This window comes from Sesamum indicum, linkage group LG1 (genome assembly GCF_026168435.1).
Source record: "Sesamum indicum cultivar Baizhima isolate 11 linkage group LG1, ASM2616843v1, whole genome shotgun sequence".
NCBI classification, from domain to species: Eukaryota; Viridiplantae; Streptophyta; class Magnoliopsida; order Lamiales; family Pedaliaceae; genus Sesamum; species Sesamum indicum.
The window spans coordinates 2,490,271-2,516,907 of NC_142657.1; the positions used below are offsets into that span (position 1 = coordinate 2,490,271).

Genomic DNA, 26,637 nt, shown 5'->3' on the forward strand with positions numbered 1-26,637 from the left:
TCTTTTTTGTTAATTTTTGTTGTTTTTGTTTGGGAAATTCAGATTTTGGTGTTGATGGAATGTATATTTGATGGTATAATGAGCAGGATATTAATTTGGGTACAGAAATTAAAAATCTGCCCAAAAAAAACCAAAAAAAATTAGAGACGGATTAGACACAGAAAATTTTGAAAACTTAGATACTGAATCAGAGACGGATTAGAGATGGAAAATTTTGAAAACTTAGATACCAAATTAGAGACGGATTAGAGACGGAAAATTTTGAAAATTTAGAGACAGAATCAGCGACAGATTAGAGACGGAAATTTGTAAGATTTTAGAGACGGATTAGAGATGGAATATTTTCTTCATTTCAGAGACGGAATTAGAGACGGAAATTATTTTACCTTTGTCGAGGGAATTAGAGACGGATTACCTACGGAATCAGAGACGGATTACAGTTAAATTTTGTTCTCTTTTGGCGACAGAATTAGCGACCGAATGTTCGGTCTCAGATTTAGCGACGGAATATTTCCATCGCTAAATTATTAGAGACGCGGCCTTCTGCGACGGACTTCGGCGTCGGATTTTGCCGTCTCTAATTTGTTTTAGAGACGGAAATTATGCGCTGTTTTCTTGTAGTGAAATATACCAAAATATAGTATGAATTCTAATTTCTTGTTATAAATATAAATTATTGATTAGTTTAGTAGTAATATAATTAGTAAAATATACACAAAAAAAAAATCATACTGAACAGTTTAAAGTTATAGAAAAGTATCAATTATCTTAAATAATGCAATTGAAATACATAAAAATATTTTATAGTTGAGATTAATATATGTTCACAATCTGCAGTAAATTTATATATTAATGTAAGTATTACTTTGATGTAACTATCATCTTACATTATTGAACAACATGAGTTAATCGGACCATAAAAATTCAGATAAGACCGTTAGATATGATCAAACTTACAAAAAAGTACACTTGATAAAGTTTTGGACTTATTGGATATACGGATGTCAAGATATCGTACTTGGAACGTAAGAATAATCATTCAAGTCGGTGTATCATAGAATCAGTCCATGTGATTTAAATCAAACCGTCCGATATGATCTAATGGATACGGTTTATATATATTTAAATTTGGTGTGAATCGGGTGCCCAAATTTTAAGATATTGTAATTGTTTATTAAATTTTTTGATCTCATTATATATATAATAAAATAATAATTAAAATAATTAAAATTTTTCAACCATCACTATTATTATCATTATCATTATTTTTAGATTAATTCATAGAAATCACTAAATTTTGACATAAATTTATGAATAATAAAATATATTGCATAATGCATAGTATATATCCTCATATAAATATAAAACTCAAAAATAGATAAAAAATTATAAGTGAATTACTTGTCAATTTTAAAAAAGTATAACGTAATACAAATATATATTAAAATATAACATAAAGTTTATATATGTCATATTAAATAATAATTTTAATTACAAAAAATATTATAATCTACTGAGTTGTTGATTAAATATATTTTTGTATAAAGATTAAATGTATAAATAAAAGTATCATATATTATTATCCAAAATAAAATGTATTATATTGATTAATAATTATAATATATGGTCAATTTTGATTATAAAATTGATCAAGTATTAAATATAAAATTAAATATATAAAGAATTCAAAAATAAAAAAATATATAAAATAATAAAAAAAATAGAAAAAGCTCGTGAGCTATGAACATAAACAATTGAGCTCAAGTCGAGCTCAAAATCTGCCACCCCTAGTCCTAAGTGGCCAAAAAATAACTAAAATTGTCAAAATTTTAATGTTATAGGACTGAATTACAAAATTTAATTTGTACAAAGCCAAAAATTCTAAACCCCTTAAATTATAGACTAAAATTACATATATATGCTGGGTAAATTACATTATGCTGGGTACATTTCATTGGGCTCGGTAAGTATTGGGTCTATTGTAATTTTCTGGTTTCACTAGGTATAGACCATATCCAAAACCAATTTATACTTTTTATTAGGTCTAGGTTTGGACGTAGGTTTAATCATTTTTTATAGGCCTGGGTTTGGGTCTTTTTCCTTGGCAATGGGCCTAGATAGAGTAAAAATCTACCCATTGACAGGCCTATCTATCAACATATTCTTCAGGTGAGGAAATGAACCTACGAGCATTTGATTGAATGGGATTTGGCTAAGTGATCGGTGTGCTTATTCTCATGCCTATGAATAAAATGAAACCGCACAGACTCAAAATAAGACACTATGGTTTGAATACTTGGGTCAATGGGCCAATAGTTGAACGATCTTCTCTTCTATCCCTCAGGTACTGGATGAGGTCGAGATAGTCGACCCCCAACAAACATTATGCTGGGTCATCCTTTTTCCTCCGCTAAGTCAATTCATTCACAAGCAACAATCGCTTCAGCCACTTTACATCCTCTTGTTTAGGAAACCTCTGTGATAGGGGTTAAATCCATTTTGACCCCCTGTGATATATAAAAATATCAACAACCCCCTTACGAAAATTTTAATATAAAAAATTACCCTCATGTTTCGAATAAATAATCACACCGCCTCCTGGTCAATTTGAGCCTATTTTTTTAGAAACAATGAGTAAAATACCCCTTCTAGTCAACTGGTGAAACTATGCTTATTAATATATAATTATTTTAATTAATAGTAACTATAATTTAATAATATTAAAATACATTTATAATATATATAATTATAATTTATAAAAACTATAAAATAAAAATTATAACCCCCCCCCAAACCCCCCCCCCAACCCCGTCTTCTTCCCCCCGCCTGCAACCCCCTCCCCCTCGCCTGGGACCCCCCTCCCCCACCCGTACCCCATCGCCTGCAACCCCCTCCCCCTCCCCTTCCCCCCCCGGTCGCCCAGAAATGGAGGGCGACGCAGTCGCCGTCGAAAATATGGGCGACGTTGGGCGATGGTCGTAGCCCAACGGTGAGGAGGGTCGCCGTTCATTTTTTTTTATATAATTTAAATTAAATAATATTATATAAATAATCAAAATAATTATTATATAAATAATATTTTATTATAAATAAAAATATATAATATTAATTAAATAATTATTATAAAAAAATATTTTAAATAATCATTATAAGATAATATTTTATTATAAATAAAAATATATAATATTTAATTAAATAATTATTATAAAAAATATTTTAAATAATCATTATAAGATAATATTTTATTATTAATAAATATATATAATATTATATATTATCTGTGAGAGAAAGGCAAAAATGTCAAAGAGACGGGTATTTTCATAGAAAAATCGCAGTCAAAGCGCGTGTTATCCAAATTTTGTACGGAGGGATTTTTTTAAACTTTATTTTATATCACAGTGTGGGTATTTGATACTTTAATTTTTATAGGGATTTTTTTAACATTCCTATTATTATAGGGGGGTCTTTGAATTTTTCCCTCTATGGCCACCTGACTAGTCCAATCACGATGCCAAATTTTTTGACACCCACTCTGTAGTGCCTCCAACAAGTAGAGAACCATCAAAGTTTACCTTGATGATAAATAGTCGATGCTGTGCCCCCCCCAACCCCCCCACCCCCACACCCCCGGCTCCCCCTCATTCTCGTCGGCGGCGGCGAATATTTATCAAAATCAAAGTATCTCTGTAAATTTTTCATCAAATTGAGTGAGGTTGATCTCGTTAGAATCGTCTTGAAGAGACGAGTTTGATGGTGGTGGTCTGATATCGAGATTCGACCGGACGGAGATGAATCGACGGTAAGCATGTTCGGCAGTCGTGACTTGAGCTCACTCTCTATGATTGACGAAAACTCAAATTGAAGGTATGAAAATATTCGCCTTGAAGAGAGGATTCAAATGGTGCCATTGACCGTCGAAAATTCATCCAGACGGCGCCGGAAAGCGATAAAAGGGCAAAAATCGCCATTTTTCTTTTTCATTTTTAATTTTTTAATTAATTTTAATTATATTAATTTACATATGTTTTCCAATTAAGAATATTTTAAATAATAATAACAATTAAATATTTTGACTAATTAATAATAATTATTGTAATTAAAAAAATATATTTTAATTAATTAAAAATAATTTTAGATTTAATAATTAATAATTATAAAATTATTTGAATTTAAATATAATATAATTTAATATTTTAATTTAAATTTAATATGGAAAAATTTAATTTGTTTTTTAAGATTAGAAATGGCAAAAGAAAAATACAAAACAAGTCAAAAAGCCATTTGTATGTTATATAGACCAATAGAGGGGTACTTTAGTCCAAAGTGTCATTAAATATGAACCAAAATCATAGAAAATGAATACCAAACGCAGCAGACGCGCGTCTCCTCCGCTTCCCGTTAGTTGCTAACAGAATGGGGGTTTTTTGCTGATTAAAACAAAACAGGAGTGGTTTTTTAGCCTATTCTGAAAACAGGTGGGTGTTTTTTGCATACCGTCTAAAACACAGAGGGGTTTTATGCATTTTGTCTGACTAAAAAGTCAATTTGATTGTTAGTTTAGAATTTGAAAAGAAAAAAATAGTCCATTGACTTTGTCCTCCTCTAATTTTAGTCCACTAACTATGATAATTACCACATTTTATTGGAAAAATACTTCAACTAGGTATTCTGTGGCTGATTTTTTCAATTTTTGCCGGAAAATAACATGTGCATGGCACATGCAAGTAAATTTGGAATTTTTTTTATCCCACATGGCACTAAGGACTGACGTGGTAGAGGAGCTGGACGTATTTTCTGAGTAATTAAATTGCGTAAAAAAACAAGCTTTGCATTTAAGAAAATAAAATATATAATTCAATATATTAGCTTTGAAAAAAAAACATATTATCGACATAAAAAAAATATAAAAACATAAAATTATAGATATTTATAAATAATTATTTTATAAATACTTATAAATTATAAAAATAATTATAGATTATAAAAATTATTTATTAATTTGTAAATAATTATAGATTATATAGATAAAAAATACATAAAAGTTATAGATAAATATAAATAATTTTATTTTATTTTGTCATAAATAATTATTTAATTTAATTACATATAAAAGATAAAAAATACATAAAAATATAGGTAATTATAAATACTTATAGATTATAAAAAGTAAATTTTTTATTTTATAAATAATTATAAATTATAAAAAAATTATTATTTTATATAATATAAAGTTAAATAAACACCCTCTTCTTGCCCCTAGTAGAGGGGGGCGACAACGCCCCTCTACTGGGGGAAGCGAAAGTGGTCAGGGAGGTGGGGGGAGGGGGTGTAGGGGATTATTTTCTTAAAAGGTTTATATTAATTATGTAATGATTTTATTTTATAATTACGTATATATTTATATACAATAAGGTCATGTTGGAATCTTGGTGTATGAAAATGCCACGTAACACATGTGTATTTTATAATTATGTATATATTTATATTTATCGACAAATTGCCTTCGAAAATCCCCTAAAAATCAGATGCAATTGACGTACTTTTGCAATATAGTATTAGTGAATTAAAATTGAACAAGAAAAAAGTTAATGGACTATTTTTTTTGTCCCTTATAATCTATTTAGCAATTCTTAAATGTAATATTGTATTTGATAATAAAGTACGTATTCATTTTGGCAATATGTATGTTTGTTATACTCACTATTCGTTGTTAAATTGTTTTAACATTACAACAAATGCTAGCAAACTAATCAAACAACCTATGTAGTTGGGTTGCGCATTGGATGACAGCTATGCAACCAAATTTTGACGATTAGATCTGAAATACTCCAAATTAAGGACTTTCAGATAAGGCGTTAAGAGTCCTATTGAGACTTGCACTAAGAGTTGCGACCATTGGATGAGTATTGCATTTTGTTGGCCACAGACATTGGATGTCTGTTCAACTTTAATGGGTGGTTGAAAAGGTTGTTAAGTGGTCTAAACTAACTCGGGAGGAATCATCACATGAAAGCCTTTTTGAAGATTGGTTGGTATGATTGATATTCGCCGACTCCGATAGTAAATCATGACAGTTGTATACATGTGATAGCTTTATCTTGGGTTTGGCAATAGATGATTGTGTTCTTTATATGGTTTCTATAAACCTTGTCCAGTACAGTCAGAGCATATAGTTAGGATGGTGGGTTCCAAAATAGAATTCGTCACATGTCAGTCTATGACAATTGAGTCTCCTATGCATCTAAACTGTTTGAGTGTGTGACAATACTGATTGATCGAATAGAAAATAATTTTATATGTTGATCAATAGAGTAAATGTGTCTCTAGTATTGAGTATAACTGTTTAGTCCAGGATGGAACCACGCCCAATTCTATGTCATAGATTTAGACCAAGAGACAATTGATGGAAGGACCTTATTTATATGGTACTCGAAAGCCTAAATGTTCACGCTAATATTCACCATGTATCTAGTGTCATGAACTGTTGTTAGACAGTTACCTATGGTGACAGGCGTTGCTAAATTATGGGTTAATAAAAAATAAGCAATTGAATTAGATCTAATTAATTAATTATGTTGAACATAAACCCAAGTCTAGCTTAAGATTAACTTAAAAAGTCGCGCACAAATCACTATAAAAGTGGTAGAATTAATTTAAAATTAATTCTAGAAGAGATGAATTAGTTTAATTAGATTAAATTTAATTAATGAAGAATATAAACAACTGAATCATTTATCGAGAAAGTCCATTTATTGAATGACCCAACGTTTAATTAATTAGGCTAATTAAATTTGGGCATACATATTTAAATTAATGGGATTAATTTAACTGAGTTTTGTTAATTAATAAATTAGATCTCTTAAATTAGTAGATTTAGGCTTATATTTATGTAATTGAATTAAGTAAACTTGCGGACTTATGTTGGGCTTTAAAATTAATTAGATGTATTTAAATATTCATTAGAGTTATATTCGACTTGATTTAATTTAATGATTAAATTTAATCAAGCTCGGTCAAATAAATTAGTAGTCCTAGCCGGCTACACCTTAAGACCAAGTGAAGGAGGAGTTCAGGGAGGAGTGGTCGAGGGCTCTCTCTCACTTGGCCACAACATCACTTACGCACAACTTTGCATTAGTTAGTTATCTGGATGATAACTAGATTTTTGAAAAAAATAGTTTATGATAACACAAACTCTCTTCCATCTCTAACTACTCGTGTGTGATAAAATATGTGTGATTGAGTGTGAAGGAAGCAAGAAGGCAGCCATTGTAGGGAAAATCACTCCAAATTTTGTATATGTTGCCAATCAAAAATTTATGCAGCTATGCAAACGATATAAATATACATTGGTATAACCTCCTCTAACAAACTAACAAAATATTGTTGCAGAAAAGGACAAAAATGGTTAAAACAAATCTACCCCGAATCTAATAAAACTGCAAAAGAATTTTCGGCGACCTCATGACATGCGACCTGGGAATGAGTGGAAGGTTCTTGGACCTCAAAATTAGCGACCTGGATTTGGACTTCATTTCGACCGGTGGATGAGGTAGCGACCTCATTAGATGCGATCTCATTGAGACTGGCAGGTGAGGTAGCGATCTCATCAGATGCGATCTTCGGGCGATTTGGTCGAGAGGTCGAACTCTCAACAGCCCCTCCACAAGTTGGACGTGGTTCGATCGAGAACAAACCCAACTTGGAGAGTAAAGTGTTAAAGGAAGATAAAGGCAACACCTTGGTGAACAGGTCGGCTAGCTGCAGCGAACTCCGTAAGAAAGAGGGAGCGATAAAATCTTCTTTATACGCATAAGGAATCAAGTGGCAGTCCAGTTCTATGTGTCAGGCCAGGATGTGCAGAGCCGCCTTGTTATCACAAAATAGTTCAATGGGTAGAGAGGTAGAAACACCAAGATCAGGTGGGGGGGGGGGCAAGCATACTCTGCGACATACTAATCCACAACCCTATTGACAGCTTGAGTGGAAGCGTCTTTCGCTAGTTGGCGAAGTGCTTTGGGAGTTATCTAGATTAGCAGTGGTGGAGGTGGAACACCAAAACTTCCACGATCTTGCTATTCCCGGCCGTTCATTTGTGCATCCTGAAGGTTGTGAGCATGTAGGTTCTCTTGGATGTAGCCTATGTACACATGGTTCTCTCCTCCTCGTTTGAGCTTTGCGTGTCCCACATTCCCACTCCTAGCTCGTGATCGAGTATTCATCTCCAATGTTTAGATCAAGTTTCCCATAGACGGCGCCAAACTTGATGGAGGAAAAATAAAACTTGAAATTGAAACACGCCAACCTCTTTCACACGCTAGAAATTAGTCTTTTTCCCTAAAATTTCTATTTTCCTTTCAAAGTCCTTTTTACAATGAAATTTGGAGATATTTATGCTACTCTAGCAATTAATACTAGGGGGTGTAAAATCAATTCTACCCGCTTACCTACCACTAATTTGCGGATACAATTCAACGACAAGATCAATGTGACAATAACAAAATAACTTAAATTGTATGCATTGATCACTTGTTGCTGTTTATGGAAAGGATTCGATTTTCTTTTACGTCCCACTTTGATTTAGCTTCTTGTCTCCACAAACATGGTATCTTTCAGGCATGTTTGTGCTGTAAACATTAGAAGAAAATATCGTTTTATTAATACGAATTCTAGAAAGATAGTTTGCAACGGGGTATTGAAAAGTACAATCTACTTAGCATCCTGCTACTTAGTTGGTGCATTGTGTACTATCCTATCATATATGAAATAATCTAAACCACCACAATCTATTTTTCCAAGAAAAAACCAGAACAAATATGTCATCAGCTAAGTACTATAATTCTAAACTTAAATGATTGTGATTTTATAAGTTATAACTAAAATCATTCTAAGTGAGAGATCTATAATTAATGTGGAAAAAATATTACAAGAAATTATATACTTTTCTCAATGATGTTAGTTTTCATTTTTCATTGGGAAAAGCCAAATTTTGTTTAGAATTAAATTAAAATTTGTTAAGAGATATATATATATATATATTAGTACAACCTATATTATTTCAACAAAGATTTTTTAATAAATTATTAATTGAAACCTTATTCAATCATAAACATTAACTTTGAAAATCTTGCATTCATATCATAAGACACTTTCAATTTTCTTAAACTACTTTTGGAACTATGAAAGTCAATTTGAAATGTTTATAACAAGTTTGGTCCTAATGCTATATTTTCATTTTTAATGTTTAAAAACATATGGAATTCATATATAAACAAGTGGATTTCTTTCTTATTTAAATATTATATTTAATAATTTTAATTGAGTAATTTGCCTTTCTAAACAGGGAGGTAAATATTTTATTTCAAAAAACAAAAAGGGCTAGGTAATTTATTGGTTTGCAATATGACAAGGAACTAAATTACATTAAACCCCTTTGTTTGATTTATCTACATATCATCAAATTTTCTATGGATATGAGTTATACTTCGTGTCTTGTCCAATACAATGCCTATTCTGCTTTTATAAAATATAAAGTGACTTACCAAAAATCTAATAACTTTGTCAAGGATATCATTGTATTGCTTAAAAACGAAGCAAATCTTGTATGGCCAATTCAGGGACCAAGATTTCTATTCAGCACGGACACACCTATATGGCTTAATGCAATTTATTCCATGTGATATTGTAAATGAGCTGATTATTTATCTATAAAGAAAAAGAAGCAATTTACCCTCCTGTGTTAATTATAGTTAAGTTGAAGCAATTTACCCCCTTGCTACATTTTGAAAAGCACAAGAGGATAAATTGCTATTTTTTTTTTGTGTGATAGAAATTAATTTGTTCATTTACAATATCACAGAGAGTTGCTTGTATTTTTTTGCATATGTATATTGTAATATTCTAATCAATATGATACGAAGCTACATCGTTCTACAAAATACAACATCAGTGGCCCATAACTGTAGCAAATATAACAATCACATAATACTATTCGAATGTACTGTAGCCCAATCTTTTTGTCCTTTTAATGGACATTATTTCAACTCCACAAATGATATGATAGACTAATTTTCCACCACCATAATTACCTTTATTCATCATTGGAAGCATCATCACCCAGTAACGCTATTGAATCGGTCGACATTGTTTCCCAAATTTGATCATCGTTCCATGAAACCTGAGGTGATTGAGAAGGCCGACGAGGAATTTACAAATTCTCGTTCCCATTTTCAAGCATCTTCACTACTTCACTCATAGACGGGCGATCAACTGGACTCATCTGTATGCACCATAGTCCAACAATCGTCATATTTTTGGTGATTCTCCTTGCATCCTCATCTTCATCAACATCATCATCATCGTCAATTTCGTCAGCATTTCCAGTCTCAATGTCATTGCCTTTATTGAAGTGGTCGTAGATCCAATATGGGAAATATCGACTAGATTCATCTTTATCCGCCACGATATCCCTCTTTAGGCCTAGCATTTCCATTAGCAACATTCCAAAGCTGTAAACATCTGCCTTATACGATACTTCACCAATGTTTCTGTTGATCAGTTCAGGAGCCACATATCCTATCGTTCCTCGAGCAGCAGTTAAAGTCACTGTAGCTTTCTCGGTGGAGTAAAATTTAGCAAGCCCGAAATCAGAGATTTTAGGGTTGAAGTTATCATCAAGAAGTATGTTATGAGGCTTGATGTCAAAATGCAAGATTTGGATGTCACAACCTCGATGCAAATACTCAATCCCACGAGCCACTCCAACCGCAATCTCATACTTCTTCACCCAGCTTAGCGAATTAGTTCTTTCTCGACTCATGATATACTTGTCAAGTGAACCATTAGTCATGTAATCATATACAAGGGCACGTTTGGATCTTTCAGCACAGTATCCTACGAGGTTAACAACATTTACGTGGTGGATCCTTCCAATGGTTGCAACTTCATTGATGAAATCTTGCCCATTTTCTTTGGGTTTGTTGAGTACCTTAACTGCAACATCACGGCCGCTGCGGAGCTTTCCTTTGTAAACAGAACCATAGCCTCCTTCACCTAGTTTTTCTCGAAAACCTCTCGTCGTTTTCTTTATGTTTGAGTAGGAGTACCGGATTGGCAGGAGGTTGTTGTTACTTTGTAGGAAGCCTTCTATTATCTCAAACTTTGACAAACGTTGTGTTTTCCAAAGTTTATGGATTAGAAGCACCAACATGCAAGGCATTCCAATTACGATCCTTAGTGCAACTGTGCACACTAAAAAGAATAATATTGGCATGATCAGCATACTTACACTTAAAGTGCATATATAGGGAATAATAGTTGTTGAAGAGAGGAGTTCATGGGAACTATTTAATCAAACAAAATCAGGTAAACGATGCATCCCCAAGTGTTGACAGAATCCAATTGGGTTTTCCTTGATCTAGATTTAACACTCTCTTCTAATCTAATTACGAGTGTGTTCGATACAAACCTGTCTAGATGAACTTGAAGAATAAGAAGGATATGCAAAAGATCATCAAGGGGCATATTAATCTTAAACTCATTAAGCCTAGAGTCTCTGTTCACAGTAATCTTGATTTTTTGGTAAGAAACTATGGTGAGATAAAAAGAGGTAAACCCAGGTTACTAATAAACTATCTAGGTATTAATAAAATACTAGAATTTTATGGCTATTACATCACACGTAGGCTTGTCAATGAGTAGGGCATTACCCTACGCAATGGGTAAGAGACCCTACCCTACCCTAAACCCATGAAATTAAATGACTGGGTATTAAGGTCTAATACCCTAAAATATCCAAAGGTATGGTGATGGTTTCATACCCTAAAATACCCATGGGTATTGATATAGTCTAATGCCCAAAGATGTTCATTTATCCATTACTTAAAAATTCAATTTGTAATTTTTTAGTAAATCAATCAACTAAATTTATTTAATATTTTAAAAAATAAATAGTATATAATTATTTAATTAGAGATTTTATTTATGTTAATTACTTATTGAAATTTTGACCAAATATCTTAGAGCTTTTCATATTGATTTCGTAATCACTCAAAATTAATTTTATGATGAAATTACGCAAAATTTAACTTGACATGTAATAAATAAAAAGAATACGGACGAAATGTAATTTAGTTAAATTTGAGTAATATACGGAATAAGTAAAATTTGTTTAAGTCAAATTATTAAAAATTCATCAAATCAAAGTTGACTGGAAATGCAAATTCAAATTATACTTTAGATATTTAAATGAAAGTTAGACATATTATACTTAATTTTAATTTTATTTTACCAACTCTTGTGTCTTCATTCTTATTTTGAACTTGTCTCAATTTCATGATCAGTTAATAATATCGGTCCTTTATTTGAGCAAGTTTAAGATTCTTATCTAAAATAAATATTGGTCTATCATTTGAAAAAAATCAAGTTCATTATTTAAATTTCAAAGATAATCAATTTGCACCTATTGAAATTTAAGTAATTAATTTTAATTTATCTCCAATGGGTTAGGAAAATCTGCTAATAAGTCAATTTAGTAACATAATTGTTTGACTTGAATGTAAATTTAAATATATTGTAAAAGAGACAAAATTAAGTGGACCTCAAATAGTTATAACCCAAATTCTACCCAATTCTTTTGGGTATAATTTGATAAGACCCTATGAGTATATTATAGGGTAGGGTATGAAGAAATTGTTATGGGTATTTGTTGAGTTTGGGTCCAGGTAGAGCGATACCCGCCCATTGACAAGCCTAATCCCAGGTAGAGAAGAGTTAACTGACTGGAGTAAAGGTGCTAAAGTGTTTTTCAAGTTTGATTGCAGATATTGGTTTTATTATATTAAGATGCAAGATGATTGAAAGAAATATATTGCATTTTTCACACCACAAGGACAATATATTTGAAACATACATCCTATAGGACTTGCTAACGCACCCCAGATATGTCAAAGGAAAATGGATATTCTTTTAAAAGATTGTCTTGAGTTTATGTTTGTATATAGACGATATTTTTATTGCATCTAAAATTATACAGGATCATCATAAACATCTTTAAATATTTTCTAATGTATGTCATAGAAAGAGCTTAGTGGTTGCTAAAAAGAAAAACATTATAGTTGTCAATAAAATTGAATTTCTAAAACTTCTTATTGACAAAATAGGTAATAAGTTGCAGGAACACATTGTGGAGAAAATTCGGAATCTTTCTTATATTTTTAAGGTTTAATTATATTTTGCTATCTGAACTATGATCATTTTGCACTTTGTCATCAATTTTTTTTTTTTTTTTTTTTGTGTCTACTCACCATCTCAACTTTAGAAGTTTTGAATTTTGTCATTTATAACTATTTTTCAACTAAATTTTCTATAAAAAAACCAGCACATGCAGTGCACATGTAATATTTAAAGGTTATGTGATGCGATATTTTTTTACGTATGCACACCTTGTGATATTTTTGTGGTAGAAAAATTAAAAATAAAAAATAGTCATACATGGAATTGCAAATTTCACAAAGTTGAGATAAAAAAAAAAGTTTCAACGGCAAAGTGTAAAAACGGGCATAGTTTGGATGGAAAAATAAAATCCATCCTAGTCTTAAAGATAAGTAGCAATTTCAAAGCTTCTTGGAAGTTGTTGATCTTGTAGAAATCTTTAATAAGAATCTTGCAAAATACATAAAGGATTTCAAACCACTCTTGAAAAAATAGAAAGTTCAAAGTGAAAATGGGAGGAAATTCACACCCAAAAGATCCGTGAGCTGAAACAGGTTTTCGATAACCTACCAAAGCTTGCCGTGCCACATGACGAAGATGAATTGGTAGTCTATACTGACGCCAATGACTATAGATGAGTAGCAATGCTCATGAAGAAAATGACTACTAGTGAAGAACCATGAAGATATACAGGAGGGTTGCTCACTGAACAATAAACCAAAGTTCGGCATATCAATGAGAAGGAGTTCTTTTCTATTTGGAAATCGTTTAAGAAATGAGCTATGTTCTTACTAGCCAAAGAATTTACTTTAAAAGCTGAAAATATGAATGTTAAAACTCTTAAAAATAAATTTGAATAAAAAATCTAGAAAGCTCATATTTTTAGATGGCAATCTGAACATAAATATTATTGTTATAATATTATTATTAAATCTCATGAAAATATTCTTGTAGATTTCTTAACAAAGGATAGAGGCATCTGAAACAAACTCTATTATCATAAGGCTCAGACATCTTAGGGAGAATCCTGAAGAGTTTGATAGGAAATTTGGACAGTTGATGGTTAAAGCCCAAATAGCTAAGTAAGTCCAACAAGCTAATCTTGACATTGTCCTGATCACCATCTGAAGCCAAACTTGCTTCTAGCTTGTAATGTAACAACTTACTAGAACAAAATCGAAAGGAATCACCTTCAATGATGGCCCGAGAGCATGGCTCAAAACTTGAAGTTAGAGAACAAGGCTCTAAATTTCTTGTGGCAGATTCAAGTACTGCTTGCATGAGGCCATCATCGGACCGGGTGAAAATTCCTGATAATTCAAGTCAAACCCAGCACCTTTAGGATAAAAAAAGTAGAGATTAACCTAAAGTCGATGACAGACACATCTAAGGTTAGTAGTAATAGTTTAGTATCTTCTGTTTTTGCTTGGCAGGTGTACTTGAGAATGTGAAAAAACTTGGTTCCCGCAAAGGAGTCAACCCAAGCAAGACCGTAGTAGAAGGATCCAAAAAATATAAGCGAATTGATGCCCGAGGGATCGAAATCAAAAGAAGTTCAAGAATGGTATAATTTTGGAGCTCTTACTTCAGTTCAGATTATCTTCCCAGGATTTTCAAAAATCTCAAAAGTTCCAGAATGGATTACCATGGACGCATGGTAGAATAATCCCCACCCCAAATGATGAGAAATCTTAGAGCTTAAGAGACTTGAAAATTTGAAGGAAAAGGGTCTCATTCGGCATTTCATTACATCAAATTGACGTGACATGGTAGCATTAAATAATGTTAAGGCTATCATACGAGAAGCTCCCCTGATATCATATGATGATATATATCCACTTGAAGAGTTTGGCAATATTGGGTTTGTCTCCCTTAGATGGACAAAGTGAAATATTCGTTTTAAATATTTTTAAATAAAGAAAACAAATCCTTCCTGTTAAACTCTATGACAGGAAAAAGCGCGAAGTTCACAGAAAGCTTGTTCGAAAAGAAAAGGATGCTCGTTTTGGAGAATAAATGCTTCCAATAGAAGCCACAAGGAATAAGGCATGCAGCATGATGCATGTTGGACAATGGCATAATCACATATGCCCTTATTGTGAAAAATAGAAAAAGCTTTTGTTCGGCACGAAGATTTGGGTAACCCAACAAAAACCCAAATCAAAACCAGAAAAGGGTAAGAGAAAGGATTTTTATAACGTGAAGGAAAAACCTCAAGATATAAAAAATCAAAAGGAAGACTATCTATAGAAGAAGACAAAGACGTCAACTGTAAAATATGAGAAGGACACTAGCTGGCTAGCAAATGACCAACAAGCCATGATGATCGCAGCTTGAAGAACCAAATTAGGTGATAAAGGCAATGACATCATCTAAAATAAGTTTGAAGTTCGTGATAGAAGTCTACAGGCTATTATAAATAAAGAGATAGGAAGTAGATGATATCAGCTTCTCTAATTCTTCAGAAAATAAGTCGAGTCTTTAGAATTTCAGTTGTTAAGATTTTTAAGTGTATGGTGATGTCCCCAAAGAGTAAAGTAATCATTTCTATAAGAGGTTAAATAGTTGTCTCCTCCAATAGAGGAATATATATCTATGTAATATTTCACATATTCCTTCAACAAATTAAAGGCTTCTTTTCAATCTAACAGCCTCACCTCGAAGGTCCATTGACTAATTCTCTAATCAGTAAACGACCTTAGGAACGCCTCAAGATTTAATTTACCAGCAGCATTAATTAAGAACTAGAAAGGTTCAATATTTATAACCAATAAATTCTTACAAAAATTTTATTTAAATTAGATTGTGTGTTTCCCACAATATAATCAGTCACTCTGACTAATAAATTATGTTGTGTTGCCACTAATTATTGAACGGGATAATTACACTTTTAGTACTCAAACATTACAACTTATTCGATTCTGGTCTTCCAACATAGGCCCGTTACAATTTGATCCTCAATCATTCATTTTTTTTACATTATTCAAAATTTTATTAAGTCACTATATTGGAGTGCTCTTATGTCCTAAGATAGGAAACGAAATAGAGTTATGCTGATTATTGCTGAAGGAGCCAAGTACTTACAAACTATCTACTGCAGTAGTGTGATTGGAGGAAGCCCGTAAAATCGATAATTTGAAATTTTCATGAACAAGATAGTCAAAACAAGGTATGAATTTATAAAACTAGGTTTAATTTTATTTTGAAAGCATGTTGGGTCAAATTGATAGCATAGAGATGGACTAATTGATTTTTGCTTGAAATGACAAAATGACCACTAGTTGTGAGATCTATATAAAAGATGAGGGGCTAATATGGTACATCTGGAAATTGAGGGACTAAAATAGGATGAGAAGTGAAGATGAGAGATTTATGAAGAGATTTGAACGTACAAGCTAGAGAAGAATATAAACATATATATATATATATATATATATATATTCCTAATAAAATATTTTTGTAAAGAATATGAATCCCTTCTTTAGAATTGTATTTGCCTCTTTATTGTATTTTAATTGAAGATATTGTTTATCCTAAAATTATATGAAGATAGTTTGAAGAAATTAGAACTACAGAATAGTTTTTTCAATTTTCAATAAGGATTGTCTATTTATAACCGATTCTTAATTATCATTAAAAAGTTCTCGAACAATAATATAATATAATTAAAAAAATATACTTATTATGTTTTCTTATTTATTGAAGTTATAGCTTAGCATTTTTCATATGTAGTTCATTTAGAATTTTCTTTTTCTTATCACAATTCTTTTTTATATGCTCACGGAGACCGCGTGCAACAACGACTAGTTTATTATTAAAAATTAAAAATACTTTGTAAGGGTACAAATATGAAAAAATGCTAATTTTCTTCACACTTTTATATGCTATATAGATTTTAATTTTGTATTATTCTTTATAGTATGGATACATAAAAAGAAATAACATAAAAGAAATGAAAATAGACAAATTAAGAACTCACCAAAGACGAACTGAAGAATCCAAAGAGTGCCTGCATGCCAAATATACATTGTAATTATTAGAGTAGAAGAAAGAATTATGTAATATCTGAATTTAAAAGAACTGTCATCAAACTCAAACTACAGTTCATATCTCCCTCCAAAAAAATAAAAAATTACACTTTTGTTTCTTTAAATTGGAATCAATTGAAAAATATTTCATCTTATTTTATAACAAACAAAAAAAATTATGCACGTAAATAGAATAAAATGTGCCACACTTACTAGTATAAGATAAAAATATTAGTGTAAAATCTACTGTTGAATTTGTAAAAGATTTAGCTGCAATAGATACTCAAAATCTACTGATGAATTTTGCAATATTCTAATTATAACTACGACATATGTTTAAATGGCTATTTTTCTTACTCTATGAATTTGTAGTTAGTCATATTTCTATTAATGCGGAGTTTGATTTACTGTGGATATTAGATGCACCCACATTGAAAATATAAACAATTATGTACACATATAGAATGTGCCACACTTCTTAGTATATATAAAAGATAGTTAAAGAATACTTACAAGAAGCTGCAATGGCGAACCAAAGTGGCATGCGACCTGTGTGTTCATAGAAAGGACATTTTATTTGTATTTTAGCATATAATTAAAATTGGTGTAAAAAAATTATCATAAACGAACTTCACATCAGTAAAACTGTGTCCGCAACAGCAGAAATAGATGTAATGGTTGTTTATCTTTCTATGCATGAAAAAAACAACTATCATCTTACCGCAATATAGAGGATAAAGATATAGTGTAGGCCATGGGGAAGCAAAAGCGATGCACTGCACTTCAGCATAATAACATAGAGCTCGTATAGTGGATGACTCGGCTATGGTCCCTGCACACATGATCCATGAAAGTTCAAAGCCATATAGCAGAGAGCTATGGATTTCTGAAAGAGATAAACTCTCTTCGTCCTTAACTGGCATTGAAGTCATCACTATGCGTTCTATTGTACACATATCCATTACATATGAACTATTCAAGGGACCGAACTTTATGTATGTTCGCCTTCTATTGGTAGAGTCGATGAAACTATTGTTTCTGCTGGAACAATGATCAATTTCCAGCAAACCAGAACTATTCACAGGATAAGGGCAGCTCATAAAAGTAATAGACCTTGTTATCTTGTAAGAGCTTCCAAAGGGATCAGTTATGTTGTTGGGAGTCCTTGTATGATAAGGATAACCAGAATAAAAACCGTAGAAACCAAGAGAGTACTGAGGGAAAGAGCAACTGTCGTTCGTTATGCCAGCATCAACAAGGCGAATGGTGTAGTTGGAATAATTGATCGCTTTCACAAGGTGTCTGTGAGATTTAAGATATACAGAGGCGGTATTGTTTTCACATTCTAGTTCATAAATGGGACTGCCGCAGTGTTTTGGATCATCTTTCAGTCTGAAAGGGTTGCTAATATTGCGAATACTGCCACAGGAAGAAGGTGGGCATTGGTGATTATGCTCTCCATAGGATGTATGAAGGAAATAGGCCATAATCAAGCAAGTAAGAAACATGATTTTGCAGGGGGGGTTTGAGAGGTGAATTATGAAGAGAAGATAAGAGGGAAGACTGGACTTGTGGAATATGAAGAGAAGATGCGAAAGGAAGACTAGTCTTGGTCGTCCTCTCGTCCCAATAATTGAGCAATGTTGTCAAGTTCGTGATACTGAATCATTCAAAGAGACAATGAAAGCAGGGCCCTGGAGTAATTAAAGTTCAGTAAAGTATTTCTTGGTTGCTTCCTTCTAATAAATGCAGACAATTTAAGAACAATTTCCACAGAGGCAAACTCTCATCCACCAGTTTGATATAATCGCAAGAAGAAGTAGCCTTATCCATTCGTCATCCTAAGGAGATACAGAGAAGTTTTGCAAAATTCGAAATGTCTGTATTACTTATCTTTGCGTTTTTCATTTTGTTCTTCCCACTGCTTGGAGTACGAACAGATGATTGTATGCCGACGAGATGCAGGAAAGGTGGCCCGTTAATTCAGTCTCCTTTCAGGCTTAAAGATCAACACCCAGAATATTGTGGCTATCCAGGTTTTGCTGTATATTGTGATGAGAAAAATGATACTGTGCTTGTACTGCCTCTCTCTTTAAAATTTGTAGTGAAGAAAATCAACTATGTGGATCGATTGGTTCAGCTTTACGATCCTGGAAAATGTCTTCCCCAGAAGCTACCATATCTAAACTTATCCGTCTCCCCGTTCCATTTTTTAGACACTGATAACATATTTGATGTCAATCTATTCAACTGTTCAGTTCAAAAAATATATTTAGGTAACGTCATTTCTTGCCTTAGTGATTCCAGCCATTATTTCTACGCAATCGATTTGGATGGCTATGATCAATGGGATTTGACTTCTTGCACCAGCATTCACAAAATTTCATCTGTTCCATGGTATGTATTTGATGCTACCGATCTGCACTTGGCCTGGTCTGAACCAGCATGTGACATCTGTGAACGTCGCGGACAAAGATGCAACTTAAAAAATTACAGTAGCGGACGTCCAATCCAGTGCATAGACAAAGTGAATACCGATCCAGGTATGTCATTCATCCCAAAGCTAAGTTGGATGCTATCTTTCTTTCCAGGAACATAGTTCTGAAGCAAACTTTGTGTTTTGCTTCTGTGGGTCACAGGAGGATCAAACAAGCCACTGTTTCCAGGTGACGATTTCCTTTTCCACTCGAAGCTTTAAATTTTCCTGATATTTTATATTTTCCTTATAAGGGGATGTGCTGAAAATCTTTGATTTTTATCATTCTGTTATACAGGTGCAACGTTGGCTTCTGTTCTTGTTGTGACAATATTCGCAGCTCTCTTGCTGCTTTACAGATCAATTAGAGTGAACAAAGAGAATGAACTGAAAATCGAGAAGTTTTTGGAAGATTACAGAGCCCTTAAGCCCACTAGATTCTCTTATTCTGATGTACGAAGGATCACTAATCAATTTAGTGAAAAACTGGGTGAAGGAGGCTATGGAATTGTGTACAAAGGAAAGCTGTCGAACGAAATAAATGTTGCAGTGAAGGTACTCAACAATTCCACGGGAAACGGAGAGGAGTTTGTCACTGAAGTAGGTACAATTGGGAGAATACACCACATCAACGTAGTCCGGTTGGTGGGCTTTTGTGCCGAAGGATTCAGAAGAGTTCTCGTATACGAATTCCTGCCAAATGATTCACTGGAAAAGTTCATTTTCCAAGCAGATCTCAAGAGAAATTCCCTTAGTTGGCCAAAGCTCCAAGATATTGCACTAGGCATCGCCAAAGGCATCGAATATCTTCACCAAGGATGTGATCAACAAATCCTCCATTTCGACATCAAGCCCCACAACATATTATTGGACCACAACTTCATTCCCAAGATCTGTGATTTTGGCCTAGCCAAGCTCTGCTCCAAGGAACAAAGTGCAGTAACAATGTTGAGAAAGGAATCAAGAAGTAAAATCAAAATGAAAAATGATCTTGCAGCTGGTTTTACAGAAGAGAAGTTCTGTATATGTATATTCAAGGAAGAAAAAAAAGCCTCTTATATACAAGAAGACCCAACTAACAATAACAACCACTTAGTTGTCAATATACTTAACGGATAGATGAAAGTGCTGCTGTAAAACACGACTTAGCTAACTGAAGGAAAAGAAAGAAAAAAAATAAAACAGAGTCTGAAGTATTCTGCCTTTTATTCCTCTGCTTGTGGCTGCTGTTCTTGTGGGGAGTATGGATGGGTTTCATCACCCCCCCCGCAAGATAGACTTGGGTTGAGGGTGACCAAGGATAGCTTGGACCGCAAATGGAGGAAAGAGTTGCAAGACAATGATTTTGTAAAGGCGTCTGCAATTTGTTGTCTAGACACCACATAAGTTGGTTGGATCAACCCTTCCTTGAACTTGTTACGCACCACATGGCAGTCTATTTCCAGGTGTTTCGTCCTCTCATGGAAGACTGGATTTGCAGTTATGTGAAGTGCGGCTTTATTGTCGCAGTAGAATGGAATGGGAGTCTTGACATTAACACCGAAGTTCTTCAGAAGGTACACCAGCCATGTGACTTCACAGGTGGTAGTAGCCATACTTCGATACTCGGCTTCAGCGGACGATCTGGCCACCGTGGTCTGTTTCTTGGTTTTCCAGGATATGGGAGTCTCTCCCACAAAAATACAGAACCCTGATAAGGACCTTCTTGTCTCTTGGCATGCAGCCCAATCTGCATCACAAAAAACTTTGAGTGAAAAATCAGTAGTTGAGGGAAAATACAAACCTGTTGAGATGGTGCCTTTCAAATATCTGACAACATGAATTGCTGCCTCCCAATGCTTCTCACAAGGATGTTGAAGGTGCTGGCTTAATTGTTGTACAGCGTAGCACAGGTCTGGCCTGGTGAAACTCAAGTACAACAATCTGCCAACCAGTCTTCTATACCTGGAAGGGTCAGTGAGAGCAGCCCCTGTGTCAACTGTGAGCTTCAGTCCAGGAGGCAATGGAGTGGCAACATGCCTGCCATTGTTGAGCCCAACATCCTTTAGAATATCTTGAGTATACTTGCGTTGAGTTACCACTAAACCTTCAGTGGATCGTGCTAACTCAAGTCCTAGGAAATATTTAGCATTTCCCAAGTGCTTAACTGTAAAAAGGTCATCTAAGTAATCTTTAACAGTGATTATGGAGCTTTCAGAGGCAGCAGTGATTAGTATATCATCAACATAAATCAGTAATGCAATGAGGCTAGTGTCAGTTCCTTTTATAAACAAGCAATGATCATGACTACATTGTTCAAAACCAAATTCTCTTATCTTGTTAGTGAATTCTTCATTCCACTTTCTAGATGCTTGTTTTAAGCCATATAGGGACTTTCCCAATTTACAGACCTTGCCGTGTGGAATTTTATAGCCTTGAGGAGGCTCCATATATATATCCTCATCAAGAGTGCCATGCAAGAAGGCATTATTAACATCAAGGTGATGGATAGGCCATTTCTTTCCCACAGCCACAGCTAAGAAGAGCCTTACAGTGACTGCTTTTGCAACAGGTGCAAAACAGTCATTGTAATCCTCCCCTTCAACTTGGCTGTACCCTTTAGCAACTAACCGTGCTTTATACCTTTCGATAGTGCCATTAGGGTTAAGTTTTACCTTATACAGCCATTTGCATCCAATGGCTCTTTTGTCAGAAGGCAAATCTGTAATCTTCCAAGTTCTGTTTCTTTCAAGTGCATTGATTTCTTCCTGCATAGCCTTTCTCCAGTTAGCCTGCTCCTGAGCTTGTTTGAAGTCCTTTGGCTCCTGTATACTTGACAGATTCTCCACAAAACAAGAGTGTACATGTGACATATGCAAATTATTAGAATTTTCAGAGTTGTAGCACTCATAGTCATTCATCCAGCTAGGTTTGCTGGTAGGTCTGTTGGATCTCCTAGGTATGTGAGTATCAGCCTCAGGTTCTATAACATCATTAGCTAAAGGTTTATTGCTGGTTTCACTCTCATCTATTTGATCAATGACAGGCAAAGGACAAACTATGTCACTATTATCATCTTTGGAGGTTTTAAAGGGAAAAATGTTTTCATGTGACATATGCAAATTATTAGAATTTTCAGAGTTGTAGCACTCATAGTCATTCATCCAGCTAGGTTTGCTGGTAGGTCTGTTGGATCTCCTAGGTATGTGAGTATCAGCCTCAGGTTCTATAACATCATTAGCTAAAGGTTTATTGCTGGTTTCACTCTCATCTATTTGATCAATGACAGGCAAAGGACAAACTATGTCACTATTATCATCTTTGGAGGTTTTAAAGGGAAAAATGTTTTCATAGAACATTACGTCTCTACTAATATGGATATTCCCTGTGCTAAGTTCCATTACTTTATATCCTTTTATGCCATGGACATATCCTAAGAAAACACACTTCAAAGCTCTAGGTTCAAACTTTCTTTTAGAGGGTGAGGTATTAGTGATAAAGCAAAGGCATCCAAAAACTTTTATATGATCATAAGAAGGTTTGTGGTTGTAAAGTAACTCATAGGGTGTTTTCCAGTTTAAGACTTGAGTAGGCAACCTATTAACCAGAAATGTAGCCATTAGTAAAGCCTCAGTCCAAAATTTTAAAGGCATGCTAGCTTGAAACATAAGGGCTCTAGCTATTTGGAGCAAGTGTTGATGTTTCCTCTCAACCACACCATTTTGTTGAGGTGTGTGGATGCAAGTTCTCTGATGTATTATGCCCTTTTTATGGAAGAAGGTTTGACATTCCTTATTAACAAATTCAGTACCATTATCAGTTCTGATTCGTTTGATCTTGGCATCAAATTGAGTGATTATCATGTTATAAAATTGTTCAAGTTTAGAGAGGGTTTGAGATTTATGAATCATCAGGTAGGCCCAAGTAGTTCTGCTAAAATCATCCACTATTGTAAGCATGTATTCAAAATTGTTGATGGAATACTCCCTGTACGGTCCCCACACATCTACATGAATAAGCTCAAAAACAGATTTAGTTTTGGATTCACTCAGCAGAAAAGAGGTTCTGTGTTGCTTTGCTAATGGACATATTTCACATTTAATCTGTTGAATGTTGTTCTTATTACAAAGATTCATACGTCTCAATACATCTAGGTTAGTGTGTCCTAACCTATTGTGCCATAGGACTTCATTACACACAGCCTTACATTTGTTCATGTTACACATGCCAACAGACAAATTTTCTTCATTGGCAGAGGGGTTCAAACTAATATGTTTTGTCATGTGATGCTGAGGTTGTCTTTCTAACACATAAAGTCTCCCTCGTTGTTTACCTACAGCAATCATCCTTTTACTCTCAAGGTCCTGCAAAATACAAGTCTCATTTGTGAAATGAACACTAAGGTGATTATCATTACACAGTTTATTGACAGAGAGGAGATTATGCTTAAATGCAGGCACATATAGCACATTCTTTAGTATGATGTCTTCTGTAATTTGAACTTCTCCATAGAGTTTTACTTGTTGGCTAGTTCCATCAGGGAAATTAACAGAAACTTCATTATCAAGATTATGAAGGTATTTAAAGGCAGTTATAGATGCACACATGTGGGCTGATGCCCCACTGTCAATGATCCATAATTCAGAGGTGACAAGAGTGTTACCTGCATAACCTTGGAAATCAGAGAAGTTCGAACTCATCTGGCTGTTATTTTGGTCCTGCATGATCTTGAGCATTTCTCTCCTGATCATTTCTGAAAAATTAGTGTCAGGTTCATTATTCATGGTTGTCTGCAAACTGTTGGCTTGTTGATTCATTCTTGGGTTATTCATCCTTGTATTCGCAGGTCTGCTGCCAATTCTCCTCTGATCAGTCATGTTCTTGTACCAATCAGGGTACCCCACAAGTTCGAAACATCCCTCCTTTAAATGTCCCTTCCTTTTGCAGTGATCACATTGGAGTTGCCTTTTATCAACTGCAGGTCCTTTCTTGAAATTTGTCCTCATGTTGCTTTGTGGTTTTGTCTCAGAAATTTGGACCGCCATAACTCCTTCTTTTTCTACTTCAGCAAATTCAGAATTAACTTGTCTTTGTCTTTCAACTCGGTGCACCATGGAATATGCTTTTGCAGCGGAAGGCAAAGGATCCATGATTAATATCTGGTTCTTGGTATGATCATAGACGTCATTGAGACCCATGAGAAATTGAATCAATTGGTAGGAAGCGTTTCTTTCTGACATTCTTTTGCTGGCTCCACAAGTGCACACAGGTAGGGGGTCTAAAGATCCCAATTCATCCCATAGCCTCTTGAGTTTTGTAAAATATGCAGCAACAGTGGAATTTTTCTGTGAGATGGATGCAATTTCCCTTTGGATTTGGTACAGGAGTGGACCATTGCTTTCACCAAACCGCATCTCGAGTTCAACCCACAAGTCCCTTGCTGATTCTGCGTACAAGAATGCTTCTGCAATCTCTTTTGATATTGAATTCAATATCCAAGAGACTACCATGTAATCATTTTTCTGCCATTGCTCAATGGCTTCTTTATCTTCCATCGGTTTTGTTTGTGTGCCATCAATGTAACCCAATTTTCTTCTCGCTCCAAGGGCTATCTTGATAGATCTTGCCCAAGACAAGTAATTGTTCCCGTTCAATGGTGCAGATACCAAAGAAATGCTACGATTATCATTTTCTTGAATGCCTACATCAGTGGAAATTCTCTCTTCCTTTTCTTCTTTGTCTGTCATTTCTTGTGTTGATTCTTGGTTCAAGAAATGAAGATGTGGTGTGTGGATAAGGTACAAACAGAATGCAGAAGCGGCAGAGTGTTTTGTTACACCCGCTCTGGTGCCATGTTGAGAAAGGAATCAAGAAGTAAAATCAAAATGAAAAATGATCTTGCAGCTGGTTTTACAGAAGAGAAGTTCTGTATATGTATATTCAAGGAAGAAAAAAAAGCCTCTTATATACAAGAAGACCCAACTAACAATAACAACCACTTAGTTGTCAATATACTTAACGGATAGATGAAAGTGCTGCTGTAAAACACGACTTAGCTAACTGAAGGAAAAGAAAGAAAAAAAATAAAACAGAGTCTGAAGTATTCTGCCTTTTATTCCTCTGCTTGTGGCTGCTGTTCTTGTGGGGAGTATGGATGGGTTTCATCAAACAATGACGGCCGCCAGGGGAACGATGGGCTACATTGCACCTGAAGTATTGTCGAGGACTTTTGGTAGGGTGTCGTATAAGTCGGATGTGTATAGTTTTGGAATGTTGTTGCTTGAAATGGTAGGAGGTCGGAAAAACGTCGATCATGAAGCAAATACCAGCCAAGTGAACTTTCCACAGTGGATTTATAATCATTTGAATGTAGGAGAAGATCTTTGGCAAAACATTGAGCAAGAAGAAGACAGAAGCATAGCAAGGAAAGTTACTATTGTTGGACTTTGGTGCATCCAATGGCATCCAACAGATCGTCCGTCCATGAAAGTAGCGGTTCAAATGTTGGAAGGAGATGGACATAATCTCGATATGCCTCCAAACCCCTTCCCAGCTACAAATGCGACCAGTTCTGCTGCAGGATTGCGCGGAAGACAGTATCATAATGGGTTGCCACTCATATTAGAATCAGAGTGAAATGCTTGTTTTCCTTCTTTTTTGTATACTAATAATTAACACATGCATTGCACGTGATTTATATTCTTATTTTCCTTCATGCACAGTCCTCTTTTCTTTTTGGGTTTTTCTGTTCTAACTTTATTAGTGGAGACGTCCTCATCTTTGTCATCAATATCAACTGATGTATTGACTTTGTGACTCATAAGTTCCAATCTCCGTCCGTCGCTAATGTCTTTCTTTTCTTTTTTCTTTTTTGATTTTCTAGTAGTTGTTTCTTTTTATTACCTTTTGTTATGACATTCTATCTCTCATTGATCACTTCTG

General features: G+C 34.1%; 2 protein-coding genes across 2 annotated transcripts; one reads left to right on the forward strand and one right to left on the reverse strand.

The window, feature by feature from the left end:
* Positions 1-9,863: 9,863 nt before the first annotated feature.
* Positions 9,864-18,877, reverse strand: LOC105156217 (G-type lectin S-receptor-like serine/threonine-protein kinase SD2-2). The gene is made up of 5 exons (XM_088879044.1): positions 17,962-18,877; positions 17,754-17,789; positions 17,192-17,221; positions 14,403-14,522; positions 9,864-11,250 (listed from the first exon to the last, which is right to left on the reverse strand). The coding sequence occupies exons 1-5, from the start codon at positions 18,746-18,748 to the stop codon at positions 10,208-10,210; spliced, it is 2,016 nt and encodes a 671-aa protein (XP_088735170.1). The 5' UTR covers positions 18,749-18,877; the 3' UTR covers positions 9,864-10,207.
* An 86-nt stretch (positions 18,878-18,963) lies between these two features.
* Positions 18,964-26,454, forward strand: LOC105156237 (rust resistance kinase Lr10). Its single transcript, XM_011072316.3, has 4 exons — positions 18,964-19,783; positions 19,880-19,906; positions 20,015-20,663; positions 25,845-26,454. Exons 1-4 carry the CDS (start codon positions 19,117-19,119, stop codon positions 26,329-26,331), a joined length of 1,830 nt encoding a protein of 609 aa, XP_011070618.2. The 5' UTR covers positions 18,964-19,116; the 3' UTR covers positions 26,332-26,454.
* Positions 26,455-26,637: the final 183 nt, after the last annotated feature.